This window comes from Phyllobates terribilis, unplaced genomic scaffold, assembly GCF_046119375.1.
Source record: "Phyllobates terribilis strain yellow unplaced genomic scaffold, ASM4611937v1 Scaffold_2__4_contigs__length_985480577, whole genome shotgun sequence".
NCBI classification, from domain to species: Eukaryota; Metazoa; Chordata; class Amphibia; order Anura; family Dendrobatidae; genus Phyllobates; species Phyllobates terribilis.
In genome coordinates this window covers 796248800-796268532 of record NW_027362762.1, presented here as the reverse complement: position 1 = coordinate 796268532, position 19733 = coordinate 796248800, and the positions used below count along the sequence as shown (strand labels likewise).

The 19733-nt window shown below is 43.6% G+C and overlaps 1 protein-coding gene across 1 annotated transcript in view; it reads left to right on the top strand.

Moving 5' to 3' along the window:
• Positions 1-19733, top strand: part of MAP3K15 (mitogen-activated protein kinase kinase kinase 15) — a 187572-nt gene that overhangs the window by 60317 nt on the left and 107522 nt on the right. Inside the window, exon 4 of the mRNA XM_073667462.1 lies at positions 10438-10631. Within this exon, the coding sequence (XP_073523563.1) occupies positions 10438-10631 (194 nt within the window). The remainder of the gene's footprint in view (positions 1-10437; positions 10632-19733) is intronic.

Genomic DNA, 19733 nt, shown 5'->3' with positions numbered 1-19733 from the left:
GAGGGGTGCCACGCATACCGGGATTGGGGATGAGGGGTGCCACACATACCTGAATAGGGATGAGGGGTGCCACGCTGACCAGAATAGGGATGAGGGGTGCCGCGCATACCGGGATTGGGGATGAGGGGTGCCGCGCATACCGGGATTGGGGATGAGGGGTGCCGCGCATACCGGGATTGGGGATGAGGGGTGCCACGCATACCGGGATTGGGGATGAGGGGTGCCACGCATACCGGGATTGGGGATGAGGGGTGCCACGCATACCGGGATTGGGGATGAGGGGTGCCACGCATACCGGGATTGGGGATGAGGGGTGCCACGCTGACCAGAATAGGGATGAGGGGTGCCGCGCATACCGGTGTTGGGGATGAGGGGTGCCACGCATACCGGGATTGGGGATGAGGGGTGCCGCGCATACCGGGATTGGGGATGAGGGGTGCCGCGCATACCGGGATTGGGGATGAGGGGTGCCGCGCATACCGGGATTGGGGATGAGGGGTGCCGCGCATACCGGGATTGGGGATGAGGGGTGCCGCGCATACCGGGATTGGGGATGAGGGGTGCCGCGCATACCGGGATTGGGGATGAGGGGTGCCACGCATACCGGGATTGGGGATGAGGGGTGCCACGCATACCGGGATTGGGGATGAGGGGTGCCACGCATACCGGGATTGGGGATGAGGGGTGCCACGCATACCGGGATTGGGGATGAGGGGTGCCACGCATACCGGGATTGGGGATGAGGGGTGCCACGCATACCGGGATTGGGGATGAGGGGTGCCACGCATACCGGGATTGGGGATGAGGGGTGCCACGCATACCGGGATTGGGGATGAGGGGTGCCACGCATACCGGGATTGGGGATGAGGGGTGCCACGCATACCGGGATTGGGGATGAGGGGTGCCACGCATACCGGGATTGGGGATGAGGGGTGCCACGCATACCGTGATTGGGAATGAGGGGTGCCACGCATACCGGGATTGGGGATGAGGGGTGCCACACATACCAGAATAGGGATGAGGGGTGCCACGCTGACCAGAATAGGGATGAGGGGTGCCGCGCATACCGGGATTGGGGATGAGGGGTGCCGCGCATACCGGGATTGGGGATGAGGGGTGCCGCGCATACCGGGATTGGGGATGAGGGGTGCCGCGCATACCGGGATTGGGGATGAGGGGTGCCGCGCATACCGGGATTGGGGATGAGGGGTGCCGCGCATACCGGGATTGGGAATGAGGGGTGCCGCGCATACCGGGATTGGGAATGAGGGGTGCCGCGCATACCGGGATTGGGAATGAGGGGTGCCGCGCATACCGGGATTGGGAATGAGGGGTGCCGCGCATACCGGGATTGGGAATGAGGGGTGCCGCGCATACCGGGATTGGGAATGAGGGGTGCCGCGCATACCGGGATTGGGAATGAGGGGTGCCGCGCATACCGGGATTGGGAATGAGGGGTGCCGCGCATACCGGGATTGGGGATGAGGGGTGCCGCGCATACCGGGATTGGGGATGAGGGGTGCCGCGCATACCGGGATTGGGGATGAGGGGTGCCGCGCATACCGGGATTGGGGATGAGGGGTGCCGCGCATACCGGGATTGGGGATGAGGGGTGCCGCGCATACCGGGATTGGGGATGAGGGGTGCCGCGCATACCGGGATTGGGGATGAGGGGTGCCGCGCATACCGGGATTGGGGATGAGGGGTGCCGCGCATACCGGGATTGGGGATGAGGGGTGCCGCGCATACCGGGATTGGGGATGAGGGGTGCCGCGCATACCGGGATTGGGGATGAGGGGTGCCGCGCATACCGGGATTGGGGATGAGGGGTGCCGCGCATACCGGGATTGGGGATGAGGGGTGCCGCGCATACCGGGATTGGGGATGAGGGGTGCCGCGCATACCGGGATTGGGGATGAGGGGTGCCGCGCATACCGGGATTGGGGATGAGGGGTGCCGCGCATACCGGGATTGGGGATGAGGGGTGCCACGCATACCGGGATTGGGGATGAGGGGTGCCACGCTGACCAGAATAGGGATGAGGTGTGCCACGCATACCGTGATTGGGAATGAGGGGTGCCACGCATACCGGGATTGGGGATGAGGGGTGCCACGCTGACCAGAATAGGGATGAGGGGTGCCGCGCATACCGGGATTGGGGATGAGGGGTGCCGCGCATACCGGGATTGGGGATGAGGGGTGCCGCGCATACCGGGATTGGGGATGAGGGGTGCCACGCATACCGGGATTGGGGATGAGGGGTGCCACGCATACCGGGATTGGGGATGAGGGGTGCCACGCATACCGGGATTGGGGATGAGGGGTGCCACGCTGACCAGAATAGGGATGAGGGGTGCCGCGCATACCGGGATTGGGGATGAGGGGTGCCGCGCATACCGGGATTGGGGATGAGGGGTGCCGCGCATACCGGGATTGGGGATGAGGGGTGCCGCGCATACCGGGATTGGGGATGAGGGGTGCCGCGCATACCGGGATTGGGGATGAGGGGTGCCGCGCATACCGGGATTGGGGATGAGGGGTGCCGCGCATACCGGGATTGGGGATGAGGGGTGCCGCGCATACCGGGATTGGGGATGAGGGGTGCCGCGCATACCGGGATTGGGGATGAGGGGTGCCGCGCATACCGGGATTGGGGATGAGGGGTGCCGCGCATACCGGGATTGGGGATGAGGGGTGCCGCGCATACCGGGATTGGGGATGAGGGGTGCCGCGCATACCGGGATTGGGGATGAGGGGTGCCGCGCATACCAGAATAGGGATGAGGGGTGCCGCGCATACCGGGATAGGATGGTGGGGGCAGCACAAATACCAGGAGGGGGGCAGCACATACCAACATGAGAGACCATATACCAATAAAAATGCTCGCCACCCGGGCGTAGAACGGTTTCAATAGCTAGTTTATTATATAGTTGGTTGGACCATACACTACGAGCACTTTTTACCTTTTGCGCCAACCCTATCTCCTAGATTGTAAGCTCCTGTGAGCAAGCACCGTACTCCTCTTGTTTGAATTGTTGAACTGTTGTCTGTACTTGAACCCACTCAATTGTTTTGTGCTGTGGAATATCTTGGTGCTATATAAATACAATTATTATTCTATTCTTGCATCAAATAAATGTAGTGTGAGGATGAGGTTACTGCATAGATATGGTAACCACCAGTGCCTACAAATGCCAGACCAATGCCAAACATACACCAAGGGCGTAGAATAGATCCAAATGTTTATCTGTTAGCCTCATACGCACCAATCTAGTTAGAAAAAAATATATAGGCCACAAATATAAGCCAGGTTTTTCAAAAGAGAGCTAGCATCTGATTATGTCCACTTTTTTCTGTGCACTGTTATTGTGTAATGTGAACATATGGAAGTCAGATGCTTTTTAACCACTGATTCTACAGAGGATGGTAAATCATCTGTGCATCTATGTAATCATTCTACCTATGATAAAATAGTAGATCCATGGCTGAAACTACAAAATTTGCATCTGTGGCACGTATACACTCATGGCCGAAAGTGTTGGCACTCTTGAAATTGTTCCAGAAAATGAAATATTTCTCCCAGAAAATTATTGCAATTACACATGTTTTGTTATACACATGTATATTTCCTTTGTGTGTTTTGTGGTACAACACAAAAAAAACCTGAAAAAAAGACAAATTGGACATAATTTCACACTAAACCCTAAAAATGGGCTGGACAAAATAGTTGGCACCCTCAACTTAATGTTTGGTTTCAAACCCTTTGAAATAAATAACTGCAATATATCGTTTTCTAGAACCATAAACAAGCTTCTTACACATCTCAACTGGAATTTTGGACCACTCTTCTTTTGCTCCAGGTCTCTCATGTTTATAGGGTGCCTTCTCTCAACAGCAATTTTAACATCTCTCCTCAGGTGTTCAATGGGATTTAGGTCCAAACTTATTCAGCACTCTCCAGCATTTGTTTCCATCCATTTCTGGGTGCTTCTTGAAATATGGTTGGAGTCATTGTCCTGCTGAAAGACTCATGGCCTAGGACGCAAACCCATCTTTCTAACACTGGGCACTACATTGTGACCCAAAAGCCTTTGGGAATCTTCAGGTTTCATGATGCTTTGCACACAGTCAAGGCACCCAGCGTCAGAGGCAGCAAAACAACCCCAAAACATCTTTAAACTTCCACCATATTTGACTGTCAGTACTGTGTTCTTTTCTTTGTAGGCCTCATTCTGTTTTTGGTAAACAGTACATTGATGTGCTTTACCAAACATCTCTATATTGGTCTCATCTGTCCGCAAGACGCTTTCCCAGAAGGATTTTGGCTTACTCACGTCCATTTTGTCAAACTGCAGTCTGGCTTTTTTATGTCTCTGTGTCAGCCTTGGGGTCCTCCTGGGTCTCCTGCCATAGCATTTCATTTTATTCAACTGTCGTTGGTTAGTTCTCACTGACACTGATGTACCCATGAGCCTGCAGGAAAGCTTGAATTTATTTGGAACGTGATTTGGATTACCCTGCATTGCAACTAATTTTTCTCTGTCATCCACATCCCAGGAGATTAGCTACAGTGCCATGGATTGTAAACTTATTGGTTATGTTTTATACCGTGCACAAAGGAACATGAAGATCTCTGAAGATGGACTTGTAACCTTGTGATTGTTGATATTTTTAAACACTTTTGGTTCTCAAGTCCTCAGACAGTTCTCTTCTCTTCTTTCTGTTCTCCATGCTTAGTGTGGCACACACAGACGCAAAATGCAAATATTGAGTCAACTTCTCCCCTTTTTATCTGGTTTCAGGTGTGATTTTCATTTTGCCCACACCTGTTCCTTGACACAGGTGAGTTTGATAGAGCATCGCATGCTTGAAACAAAGTTGTTTACCTACAATTTTGGAAAGGTGTCAACAATTTTGTCCGGCCCATTTTTGGGTTTTTGTGTGAAATTATGTCCAATTTGCCTTTTTTCCTCTGTTTTTTTGTGTTGTTCCAATACATACAAAGTAAATAAACATGTGTAGAACAAAACATGTGTAATTGCACATGTAATTCTGGGAGAAATACTTCATTTTATGGAACAATTTCAAGGGTGCCAACGCTTTCCGTCATGACTGTATATGACTGCTCTGTTGTGCTACCTGAGTTCCATGTGAAGAGATCGATCCAGTATGTAAGCCATCATTTGGCCGCTTCATTCTCTGAGATGGTCACATTTTAAGGATACGTTGGACTCTGTGTAGTTTGTCCTTATCATATGACCACACATATAGAGCGATAGACTTTATCATCTGATGGATGATAACATTTGAATAGATGTTAAAATTAATGGACAAGTATCAGACATTTAGATTATTTTGGGACTGGTGGACAGTGATTCGTTGCAAAGAGTGTAGAGTGTTTAGATTTCCATTTTTTTTTCTTTCAAAAGGTATAATTTCATTTGAAAAGCTGAAATATTTGTACAATGAATTAACTACATGTCAAGATGTCTCTTATTTTATTATAATTGTCAAATATTTGTCTGTTCTTTATTTGAGTCATCAAATGGTTACTTTAAGGTAACCTGGATGGGAGGGAAAATATGGAAAATGTTCCACTTATAAAGGCAACAATATGAATGAAAACTAGTTGACTGCCAAACATAGCACAGTAGTGTTTGCACAGACGGTGTTGTATGCTTTCCTTTGCACTTAGGTTGCTGTATCTTTATCTAGCTATGACGTTTCCTTCTAGACAGAACTGTTCCAGTTGATGTGTGTTTGTTTGTACCAGCGTTCAATGTCAATGTATACTGAGTGCCTGGGCTTGTGATCTGCAAGAAGCAAGCCATAGTAACCCCACGGGAACACCAGTGATGTAGTAGTTCTTCACTTATACATTAAAGCCTCCGCAGCACACAACAACAAAAAATGGAACAAAAAAAATGGCATGAACTTCTAGCATTTATTTTATATAGGCTTTATTAGCTTCTTGACATTAGGACATTTTTATTTTATAATATGTAAAAAAGCCTATTGAAAAAAATGTCATACCTAAACCATACTGCAAAAAAATGTACTGTATGTAGATTTTTAAATAATTTGCTGCATACTTTAAAGTAACATCAAGGTCCACAGTGCTTAAAAAATATATTAAAAATGCCAGAACACAGTGAAATATAATGGAAAGTGTGTGGCAATCAGAACAAACTCCAACTGCTGCAGTTATAGGCAGATGGCAGCTATGTAACACAGCCGGCATCTGTCTGGAATGCAGCAGGCTCAGCTTCTGAGCCAGCTTCAAACATTCCTTATACATTTATTACAAAAATGCACATTATAGGTTGTTAAAAAATTTAAATCATTGGCCATTTTTAGTGATCTATTATTTTACATGTCAAACTGAACACGACACTTTCCTTCATGGCTTGTGGTCCCGTAAAAGAGTTTGGACATTTTGGTTTTGAGTTGTTTTTTTACACCCATACAAATACCTCCAGATGTGCCTATTGGGCGTTCCGGTATTTTGCTGCTGACCGAGACTATTTTCTTTAGACTTCTCCTTTTGTCTGTTCTCACATAATCATTTTCATTGGATGGAAATCCACTGGTGTCTCCTCCCTGGAATCATGGCTCCTATGATCTCATATGTGTCCCTTTACAAAACTGCAAATGTTCTCAGATGTTCAACAAGATTTGGTCAGATTAGGGTCTAACAAAGGTCTCCAACAAAGCTAAAGCCACAGGTGCAGTGCAGTGCTGACGTCCTGCGCTCAAATCCCATCAACATCCGCAAGAAGTTGTATATCCCTTGTTTGCGTTGGCCTCGTCTGGGTGCTCTGGTTTTTCCACACTCCGAAGATAGGGAATTTAGATGGTGAACCCCGATGAGACCCGTAATAATAATACCTCTAAAGTGCTGTGGAATAAGAAAGCATAATAAATAATACCTTGCTTTATAATGATCTCTAATCAAGCTATTTGCTCAATTTTTGTGCAGCATCCATTGGGGAATAATGTTGTACTTGTATTTCTTTTTGATCTGTAGATTTTTTTTCTTTATAATGTTTCTTTCTTTTTGTTATTTCTGCCATTTTTTTAAAATAGAAACAAAACAAAAAATATTTAATATTGATAACACAGAATTTTGTTTTTTTTAACATGGAGTCGGTACATTTCTACTGACCGTGACTCCGAGTCCACCCAAAACTAGCTATTATTCTTACCTCATGACTCCAAGTCCACAGCCCTGGCAACATCAGTATGGAGTTGTATGTAGTCATAAGGGTGCTTTCATATTGCGTTTAGGCAACCATTGAGTGGTTTACGTCTGAACCCCCTGCAAAACATGATTTGGATGTATGCACCAACGGGGCCATAGGCTATAATGGTGCCGACAAAGCGAACGTGCGCTCTGCCGTACATCATTTTCGGGGGTGTGCGCCTATTGGAGACGGACACTCATAAGTAGTAGACTTCATCTGAGTGTGTACCTCCAGTAGGCGTATATGCATGAAAATGAGTATATGGCCCTGTCGGCGCATATGTCCCCATCCTGTTTTGCAGGGGGTTCAGACATAATCCCCGACAGGGCCACTGAACGGGTGCCTAAACGCAATGTGAAGACCCCTAATTGTTCGTGTGGATTTCTTCTGGGTTCTCTTGTTCTTTTTTTCCCCACACCACCCCCTAAAACACTCCAAATCATACTGATTGTGAGTCACAATAGGGTCATTAGCTGATGTGAGTGATGACAATCTATATGCAGCCTTACAGAATATGTTGGCGCTATATAAATTAATGCACTTATAAGAACACTAAGTGGCACTGATTGAAATGCGACAATGCAAAACACGGTAATGAAGGCTTAATTCCTCATAAATAGATTGGCACTGTGGCTAGGGGGGTCATATATTTTTGGTATGCCAATATTAGTATGCCGCAGTGTCACACAACAGACGCGTGCACTTGGTTTAAACATTTGTGACCTATCACAATGGAATAGTTTTTACAAGGGCTCTAGGCTGGCAGCTCACAGAGGATTCTCATGACAAACCATACTGTCAATGTTATTAATCATACCAAACTCCCACTTACCACAACTATAGGCAGTGACATCAAATATCTTTAAATAGTCAAAACCAATTAGTCGTGTTTAAAAAGTAAATACGTATCATGGATCTGTATTATCTGTCAGCGCTTCAGCTGCTGTTAGCAAACTGGATTTAAATAAATATTGACTGAGATCTATGGAATCCGGGCAGCTTGATCTAATAGATACGTATATTTTCACTAGGGACCCTTGTTCTGCATGAGCCTATTTTGGTCTGAAGGACCCTAAACTTGGGATCTAGAGCTCCACAAATAATCGGGGAATGCAGGCTCTGTCTGTGTTTTTCTTTATTCTTGCTTGTTACATAACTTATTGTCATTAGATTAATTGAATGAGCGAAGGTAACCAAAGAGACCACATTTGTTCTCATGAAACTTGCTCCTGGTTTTCTATCTTTAGATGAGTGGGTATTATTTACTAAATCAAATTTCTGCCTTTTCGGTTTTATTTATATCTATAAATTTTAGAGGATATGTTACAGTTTTGATATATCCACTTTTTTTTACTCCATAGTGCTTGAAAAAAAACAAAAACATGCCTTTGTACTATCTCAAAGAAGAAAGGGTTTGGAGACTAAAGACCTGCCTTGTAGCCCCCCAAAAAGATTTTTGCTTAAAAGGAATCTGTCAGTAGGATCAATCCTCCTAAGCTGTTATATGTAGGTTATAGAAAAGCTGAACAAAATGATGCCTTGTTATCTGCAATCTGATGTCTTATGCCAGAGAAATACACGTTTTTCTTATGTGCAAATGAGCTGTTCAGGACTATGGGCCAGACACTGATCTGCATGAGAATCTGCCTCCAGAGATTATCATAAATAACCGGGGATGTTACCAGTGTGAAACATGTAACTTACACAATACAGTGGAACTGAACTTTGTCTCATCACAAATACGTTAGCAGCTGCAGCTCTCACAGCTCTGCTGTATTACAGCCCTGTCTGCCTGTGAGATGGAAGCTGAGAAGAACCTGCAGATGTGTCAGGTATAATCACACACAGCTCTGCAGTGAGATCAGGAGAGCGGCCATCACACTGGTAACTCCCCCTTCATGTAAAATAATGTAGGCAGATTTTCATGCAGATTATGTCTTAATATCATGTCTTAACAGCTCATTTACACATAAGAAAAACGTGGATTTCTCTGGACACCGGATCACAGATATCAAGGTATCATTTTATTCAGCTTCTTATGATATGCATACTCGTAGACGGCTTAAGAGGGTTGATCCTACTGTCATATTCCCTTTAATGTTTTTGATCCTCGTCTTCTAGGAGCTATGACTTTTTATTTTTCGCCCTATAAAGTTGTATACGAGGCTTGCTCTTTTTGCGAGACAAGCTGTTTTACCTTTACCATTTTTGGAGGCCAAACAACTTTATGATCTCTTTTTATTAAATTTTTTTGGGAGGAGGTAAAGTGACCAGGGTTTATCCTACTGACATGTTCCCTTTAAAGAAGCACTCCCGCTAAACTTTTTTATTCATTAAATGTGTGTAAATGCATATAATGTAGTGTGAATGTATTAATAAACTCCGCACCGCTTTCCCCAGTTTCCAGCACCGTTTTTCTCTTCTTCTGAGTGACGTCACCACAATTGCGACTAGTCGGCTCGCTCTGTGCCCTTTGCATGAGCTGGAAGTCGATTTTACAATGAAATAATATGGGGCCTCGTTCTGACGCTCCATAGGCTCTCATTCTAAGATCGGCTTTCGGGCCACGCAGGCCAGTCTGAGAGCGGTGACATCACAGCTGGACACTGGAGAACGTGGTGGTAAGTGAGTATGTTAATACACTCACACAACGTTGCATGCTTCTACACACACATTTAATGAATAAAAAAGTTTGTGAGAGTGCTTTTAAATGGTTTGTCCCAAACTTTTAAGTTATCCCCTTTCCATAGGATAAGCGATAGCTTACTGATCACTGGGGGTTCAAATGGTGGAACTCCCAGCAGTTCTGAGATTTGGGCTTGGGAACCCCAGAACTAAGTTTTGCGCCTCTATCGGAGTGGAGGGTCACATGCTTGACCTCTGTTCCACTCATTGTCTATGGGACTTCCAGAGAGAGCCAAGAACTGCCCTTGGTTATTTCAGTCCCATAGACGATGAATGGAGCAGGCATCAAGCATGTGCACCTTTGCTCCATTCAGGATGAAGCTTTGCAGAACAATGTTCTTGGATGGTACTTTATATACTAAACAGTCTGAAGTGTTAGAAGATGTTATACCCGGGCTCAAAATTGGTTTTAGGGGTGAAAAAAACCTGAGTTTACATCATCGGACTGTGTTACTGCTGATATCTCTGGGTTATTAATTATATTGTTTTTCACTTTCCCTGTTTTTAGGCCTCGAGCGGTAACTACTACTTCATTTCATACATTGTGACACCCTGTGGTGACCACTTTTGTTGTGAGAGTGATGCCCAGCGGAGAGCTTCAGAATACATGCAACCCAACTGGGACAACCTGTTAGGACCTCTGTGTGTTCCTTTGATTGATAGATTTATTAGTCTGCTTAAAGACATTCATGTTACTTCATGGTAAGTAGAACATATTTCATAAATGCTATACCGTGATATAGATCAACACAGTATATGTACCCAAAACATAAGAATGGCCATATACTAGTGATTGAAAAGTTAGAGTAGTAGCCAGAGTTGGAAATAACATTTTTCTTACTTTTCTTATGGAAAAGTATTCTGACACTTTGTTGTTTTATTGTGACTACCATAATTCAATTGCTTGTCCCCTTGGATTCTTTTATTGTTATTATTTATGTAAATTTGGTATTGGAAGAACACCCAATTTAAAGGTATTGTCAACGTTCAAATTTTTCAAAAGCTCAGGAGGGTAAAATAATTGAAAAAAAAAATCACAAATCCCCCCTTGCATTCAGACACTGATTGGTCACCTGCCAGTCTATGTTTCCTGCTGCAGCGGGAAAGTTCTGAGAGGGCCATGTGACTGCTGCAGCCAATCACTTCCTGCCGAGGTGTTCTTCTATAGTCAGTGTTTGGCTGCAATTATCGGCAGCTATATACCAAAAGGGGACCGAGTAGCATTGGAACTGGCGAAGTGGGAGATCTGCAAGGTGAGTATTGCTTTTCTTATTTTTTTCGCACATTCTGAGCCTTTTGTGGAAGTGGGCCACCATTTAAAGTAGATTTTTTTTAAGGGTTGTCCACTACTGTTTTTTCTCTCAGAGAAAATATAAATGCTGCATCCAATCACGGGGGACTTGAGGGGAACGGGGCACTGCAGCGCTAGCTATGGGAGAGTAGCACCAGTCTGAAAAATGAGAATCAATTCTTTGTTTTTTTTCTCACTTCCCTCGACTTTTTTCAAGGCCACGTTCACACGTTCAGTATTTGGTGAGTTTTTTTACATCAGTATTAGTAAACCAAAACCAGGTGAGGAACAATCAGAGGAAAAGTATAATAGAAACACGTCACCACTTCTGTATTTATCACCCACTGCTGGTTTTGGCTTACAAATACTGAGGTAAAATACTGACCAAATACTGAATGTGTGAACGAGGCCTCAGGAGTTGTCTGAAAGTGGACAACCCTTTTAAGGCCCCTTTCACATGTACGTGCTTCCAGTACGTGTGGCATCTTTTTTTTTTCCTGGAAACCACATGTACCCGTTATAATCTAGGGTGATCTTCACATGTCTGTGTTTTCACGTGGTCCGTGTGAACCACAAGGAGACATATCCGTTTTTTTCTGGCAGTACGGATGACAAGTGCCAATACAAGTCTATGGGTCCGTGAGAACATGTACAGTGTGCCGTCCATGTGCTGTACGAGTTTAACATTGCAAAGTATAGTAGAAGCTTTGTAATTTCATTCTTTCTTCATCCATACCAAAAAAACACGGATGACACACTGATTGCACACTGACTGCACAATGATGGCACACTGATCCAAAACACTGATGACACTGGTACTGTTTTTTCCAGTACCAGTTTTATACGGACTTGTGTATGGGGCCTAAGGTCAGGGCCCCACTATCAGTATTTGGTCAGTGTTCGGTCAGTATTTTTACTCAGGAGTGGGAGCCAAATCCAGGAGTGGGTGATAAATGCAGAATTGGTGACTTGTTTCTATTACAGTGGGGAAAAAAAGTATTTGGTCAGCCACCAATTGTGCAAGTTCTCCCACTTAAAAAGATGAGAGAGGCCTGTAATTGACATCATAGGTAGACCTCAATTATGAGAGACAAAATGAGAAAACAAATCCTGAAAATCACATTGTCTGATTTGGAAAGAATTTTTTTTCAAATTTTGGTGGAAAATAAGTATTTGGTCAATTACAAACAAGCAAGATTTCTGGCTCTCACAGACCTGTAACTTCTTCTTTAAGAGGCTGCTCTGTCCTCCACTCATTACTTGTAGTACTGGCACCTGTTTGAACTTGTTATCAGTATAAAAGACACCTGTCCGCAACCTCAAACAGTCACACTCCAAACTCCACTATGGTGAACACCAAAGAGCTCTCGAAGGAGACCAGAAACCAAATTGTAGCCCTGCACCAGGCTGGAAAGACTGAATCTGCAATAGGCTGTTATGTTCTGCAACTTAGAACTAAGGAATAGGAGGGAAAAGCTGTCCCTGCACTGAGACTCAGTTTAACCCTACGCTGGGGTGGGTACCCTATTCCTTATGAATAGCCCCACCGAACCTCCTGCACTGAACTCAAACGAAGACCTGTAGGAAAGGGAAAGGGGTCCCTAAAAGATCTAAGGGCTGGGCGCAAAAGCAGGAGACCTCCTAACAGAAAAGTTAGTTGCAGAAACGAAAATTAAAGGAAACCAAACGGGTGGAACAAGAAGTTCCAGGATGACAATAGTCAAAAGCAAGAAGAACTAAACCAGGCTACTTAGCCAGAACACGAGCGATACAACACTGATGTCCAGCGGAGAATGGGAGCCAGGTGCTGAGTAATGAAAAGTGCAGAGATCACGTGACTAAGAAACCCAGCACCAGAGGAAAAGACTAGAAGCCAGCAAGCCACAACAAGATGGCCGATAGTAAAACAACATAGATTTTAACATAGGCAAGCAGCATGGTGTGAAGAAATCAAGCAATAATTAGAAAATGGAAGACATACAAGACCACTGATAATCTCTCTCGATCTGGGGCTCCACACAAGATCACACCCCGTGGGGTCAAAATGATCTCAAGAACGGTGAGCAAAAATCCCAGAACCACATGGGGGGACCTAGTGAATGACCTGCAGAGAGCTAGGACCAATGTTACACAGGCTCCCATCAATAACACACTACGCCGCCAGAGACTCAGATCCTGCAGTGTCCCCCTGTTTTAGCCATTACATGTCTGGGCCCCTCTGAATTTTGCTAGAGAGCATTTGGATGATCCAGAAGAGTATTGGGAGAATGTCATATGGTCAGATGAAAACAAAGTAGAACTGTTTGGTAGAAACACAACTCGTCTTGTTTGGAGGAGAAAGAATGCTGAGTTTCATCCAAAGAACACCATACCTACTGTGAAGCATGGGGGTGGCAAGATCATGCTTTGGGGCTGTTTCTTTGCCAAGGAACCAGGACAACTGATCTGTGTACACTCCCTGACAGAAGTTATGTCGCTTATCCATTTTATGTAAATAAAAGCTTATAACCTGACGTTAAATTCATCCATTGGTTTTATAAATTACTCTTTTGAAAGCTGAAACCCTCCCAAATTTGGTTTAGGTTAAGAAAATAAATTGGCATCAATGCTGAAATATTGATCATTTAATGAACACAGAATGGTCAGATTTTGGCAAGACAAAAGTTTTGTCGCCCACAGAAAGTAATGTGATATTCAAACAAATAATTATCTTAAAATACAAATATATGTTACATAACATTGGTGAATGAAGTTGTGGTGCTATTAGAGTCATATTTAATATTTTGTGTGACTTCCATGAGCTTGAAGGACTGCATCCATGCGGTTCAACAATGATTCATACAATTTATTAATGAAGTCATCAGGAATAGCAAAGAATGCAGTCTTACATGCCTCCACGAGTTCATCTAGATTCTTTGGTTTTGTCTTCCAAGCTTCCTCTTTCATCCTACCCCAAACATGCTCAATGATGTTCATGTCTGGTGACTGGGCTGGCCAGTCCTTGAGCACCTTGATCTTTTTTGCCTGGAGGAACTTTGTTGTAGAGATGGATGTATGAGATGGAGCACCATCCTGCTGCAGAATTTGACCCCTTTTATGATTTGGAATGTAAGAGGTAGCTAATACTTCTTGATATTTTAGGCTATTGATATTGCCTTCCACCTTGCAAATGTTTTGCACACCCCCATACTGAAGGTAACACCAGACCATGATCTTTCCACCACCAAATGTAACTGTTTTCTGGGTGTATTTTGGATCCATATTGGCTCCAGTAGGTCTCCTGCAGTATTTGCGGCGGCTGTGGTGTAATTCTACTGAAGATTCATCAGAGAAATCCACCTTCTGCCACTTTTCCAGCGTCCATCTGTTTAGCAGGCTGTGGGACTTTGCAAATGCCACATGGTTTTTTATTTGCTTTTTGTTTAGTGCTGGCTTCTGGGCACTGATTCGACCATGGAGGCCATTTCGAGACAGAATCCTACAAACTGTTCTAGTTGACACAGGGACTTGAGGTGATCAGGCCTGTTGGAGCTCTGCTGCAGTGGAAGAGGGGCTTGCTTTGGATTTTCTAACCAACAAACATTCCTCCTGAGCAGTTATCTTGCAGGGTCTGCTGGACCTGGGCTTGTCAAACACATCTCCAGTCTCTTCAAATCTTTTTTAAATTCTTTTACTTGATGCTGAGACACATTAAAGGTGCCAGCCACCTCTGCAGTGGATCTGGTCTTCAGCCTCTTGATAATCAAGGCTTTGGTCGCAGGGTGGATTTTTGGCATGTTGTCAGAGCTCAAGTTGCAGTTCAAGTGAAGGTCTGGGGTGCTGGGTTTCTTTTTATACACACCCACTAATTAATCGATCATTTACTGAGCACTGGTGAGGATGTAAACTAGGATTGGGTGCATTATATGATCAGGCGACAAAACTTTTGTCTTGCCAAAATCTGACCATTCTGTGTTCATTAAATAATCAATATTTCAGCATTGATGCCAATTTATTTTCTTAACCTAAACCAAATTTGGGAGGGTTTCAGCTTTCAAAAGAGTAATTTATAAAACCAATTGATGAATTTAACGTCCGGTTATAAGCTTTTATTTACATAACATGGATAAGCGACATAACTTCTGTCAGGAAGTGTACATGAAAGAATGAATGGGGCCATGTATCGTGAGATTTTGCGTGCAAACCTCCTTTCATCAGCAAGGGCATTCAAGATGAAACGTGGCTGGGTCTTTCAGCATGACAATGTTCCCAAGCACACTGCCAGGTCAACAAAGGTGTGGCTTCGTAAGAAGAATTTCAAGGTCCTGGTGTGGCCTAGCCAGTCTCCAGATCTAAACCCTATAGAAAACCTTTGGAGGGAGTTGAAAGTCTGTATTGCCCAGCGACAGCCTCAAAACATCAATGCTCTAGAGGAGATCTGCATGGAGGAATGGGCCAACATACCAGCAACAGTGTGTCTCTGTCATTGCCAACAAAGCATATATAACAAAGTATTGAGATGAACTTTTGTTATTGACCAAATACTTATTTTCCAACAAATTTTGAAATAAATTTCTTTCCAAATCAGACAATGTGATTTTCAGGATTTGTTTTCTCATTTTGTCTCTCATAGTAGAGGTCTACCTATGATGTCAGTTACAGGCCTCTCTCATCTTTTTAAGTGGGAGAACTTGCACAATTGGTGGCTGACTAAATACTTTTTTTCTTCACTGCATACCTTTTCTCTGATTGTTCCTCACCTGGTTTTGGCTCCCACTCCTGAGAAAAAATACTGACGGAATACTGCTGTTTTTGTATAACTGATTGCTTTTTACCTTTTATATTCAATGGCAAAGCCAAAGACTTTTTGGTGGTGTTTGCATTCCAACAATCACTATTGATACTAATGATTTTCTACAATACACTAAATTTTTGAATTTGTTGGCAAAACAATTTTGCAGCCATAGATTAAATCCTGGGGAGTTTCATCGTTTGCTGTTTTATTACCTAATATCATGATAGGTATACAGTAGTATTTATATGCCTATATTTTTTTAGCTATTCTTCCCATGATTAACCCCTTAAAGAGCAGGCAATTTTTAATTTTTGTTTTTTTCCTCTCCTTCTTCCAAGAGCCATACTTTTTTTTTTATATATATATATATATTTCTGCCCACGTAATCGTTTTAGGTCTTGATATTTGCGAGATGAGTTGTAGTTTTGAACGATGCTATTAAACCATACCATACCATACAAAGGACTGGAAAATGGGGAAAAAAAACATCAAAGTATGGTGAAATGGTGAAGAAATGCAATTTCACAATTGTTTTTTGAGATTTGTTTTCATGGCATTTATTGTCTGGTAAAAATTACCTTGCATCATGATTCAACATTTCAGTACACTTACGGCAATACCAAACTTGTGTGTATATGTATATATATATGTGTATATATATATATATATATATATATATATATATATATATATATATATATATATATATATATATATATATATATATATATACACAGTACAGACCAAAAGTTTGGACACACCTTCTCATTTAAAGATTTTTCTGTATTTTCATGACTATGAAAATTGTACATTTACACTGAAGGCATCAAAACTATGAATTAACACATGTGGAATTATATACTTAACAAAAAAGTGTGAGACAACTGAAAATATGTCTTATATTCTAGGTTCTTCAAAGTAGCCACCTTTTGCTTTGATGACTGCTTTGCACACTCTTGGCATTCTCTTGATGAGCTTCAAGAGGTAGTCACCGGAAATGGTTTTCACTTCACAGGTGTGCCCCGTCAGGTTTAATAAGTGGGATTTCTTGCCTTATAAATGGGGTTGGGACCATCAGTTGTGTTGTTCAGAAGTCAGGTGGATACACAGCTGATAGTCCTACTGAATAGACTGTTAGAATTTGTATTATGGCAAGAAAAAAGCAGCTAAGTAAAGAAATATGAGTGGCCATCATTACTTTAAGAAATGAAGGTCAGTCAGTCCGAAAGATTGGGCAAACTTTGAAAGTGTCCCCAAGCGCAGTTGCAAAAACCATCAAGCGCTACAAAGAAACTGGCTCACATGAGGACCGCCCCAGGAAAGGAAGACCAAGAGTCACCTCTGCTTCTCAGGATAAGTTTATCCGAGTCACCTGCCTCAGAAATCGCAGGTTAACAGCAGCTCAGATTAGAGACCAGGTCAATGCCACACAGAGTTCTAGCAGCAGACACATCTCTTCAACAACTGTTAAGAGGAGACTTTGTGCAGCAGGCCTTCATGGTGAAATAGCTGCTAGGAAACCACTGCTAAGGACAGGCAACAAGCAGAAGAGACTTGTTTGGGCTAAAGAACACAAGGAATGGACATTAGACCAGTGGAAATCTGTGCTTTGGTCTGATGAGTCCAAATTTGAGATCTTTGGTTCCAACCACCGTGTCTTTGTGCGACGCAGAAAAGGTGAACGGATGGACTCTACATGCCTGGTTCTCACCGTGAAGCATGGAGGAGGAGGTGTGATGGTGTGGGGGTGCTTTGCTGGTGACACTGTTGGGGATTTATTCAAAATTGAAGGCATACTGAACCAGCATGGCTACCACAGCATCTTGCAGCGGCATGCTATTCCATCCGGTTTGTGTTTAGTTGGACCATCATTTATTTTTCAACAGGACCATGACCCCAAACACCCCTCCAGGCTGTGTAAGGGCTATTTGACCAAGCAGGAGAGTGATGGGGAGCTACGCCAGATGACCTGGCCTCCATAGTCACCAGACCTGAACCCAATCGAGATGGTTTGGGGTGAGCTGGACCGCAGAGTGAAGGCAAAAGGGCCAACAAGTGCTAAGCATCTCTGGGAACTCCTTCAAGATTGTTGGAAGACCATTTCCGATGACTACGTCTTGAAGCTCATCAAGAGAATGCCAAGAGTGTGCAAATCAGTCATCAAAGCAAAAGGTGGCTACTTTGAAGAAACTAGAATATAAGACATATTTTCAGTTGTTTCACACTTTTTTGTTAAGTATATAATTCCACATGTGTTAATTCATAGTTTTGATGCCTTCAGTGTGAATGTACAATTTTCATACTCATGTAAATACAGAAAAATCTTTAAATGAGAAGGTGCGTCCAAACTTTTGGTCTGTACTGTATATATATACAGTTGTGCTCAAAAGTTGACATACCCGGCAGAATTTTTCCTTTCCTGGCACTTTTTCATAGAATATGAATGATAACAAAAAAACTTTTTCTCCACTCATGGTTATTGGTTGGGTGAAGCCATTTATTGTCAAACTACTGTGTTTTCTCTTTTTAAATCTTAATGACAACCAAAAACATCCAAATAACCCTTATCAAAAGTTCACATACCCCATTTCTTAATATCGTGTATTCCCCCCCTCTAACATCAATGACACCTTGAAGTCTTTTGTGGTAGTTGTGGATGAGGTTCTTTAGTTTCTCAGATGGTAAAGCTGCCCATTCTTCTTGGCAAAAAGCCTCCAGTTCCTGTAAATTCCTGGGCTGTCTAGCATAAACTGTACGCTTAAGATCTCCCCAGAGTGGCTCTCAATGATATTGAGGTCAGGAGACTGAGATGGCCTATCCAGAACCTTCACTTTGTTCTGCTGCAGCAAATGACAGGTCGACTTGACCTTGTGTTTTGGATCGTTGTCATGTTGGAACGTCCAAGTACGTCCCATGCGCAGATTCCGGGCTGATGAGTGCAAATTTGCCTCCAGTATTTGCTGATAACGTGCTGCATTCATCTTTCCTTCAACTTTTACCAAGTTTCCTGTGCTTTTTGTAGCTCACATATCCCCAAAACATCAGCGATCCATTGCCATGCTTTACTGTAGGAATGGTGTTCCTTTCACCATAGGCCTTGTTGACCTCTCTTCAAATGTAACGTTTATGGTTGTGGCCAAAGAGTTCAATTTTGCTCTCATCACTCCAAATTACCTTGTTCCAGAAGTTTTGAGGCTTGCCTCTGTGCTGTTTGTTTTAATGTAGGCGAGATACTTTGTGGCATTTGCGCAGTAATGGCTTTCTTCTGGCGACTCAACCATGCAGCCCATTTTTTTTCAAGTGCCTCCTTATTGTGCATCTTGAAACAGACACACCGCTAGTTTTTAGAGAGTCCCGAATTTCAGCTGATGTTATTTGTGGGTTTTTCTTTGCATCCCGAACAATTTTCCTGGCAGTTGTGGCTGAAATTTTTGTTGGTCTACCTGACTATAGTTTGATTTTTACAGAGCCCCTGATTTTCCATTTGTTAATTGCAGTTTGAATGCTGCTAGCATTATCAATTCCTTGGATATTTTTTTGGTTTCCCTTTCCTGTGTTATATAGTTCATCTACCTTTTCCCATAGATCTGTTGACAATTCTTTTGCTTTCCCCATGACACACAATCACAATCCAGAAACATCAGTGGCTGGATGAAAGATGCAAGATTCTGTCTGGATCCTAGAAACTCACTCAGCTTTTATGCACACACACTGATTACAAGAAAACAGGTCACAGGTG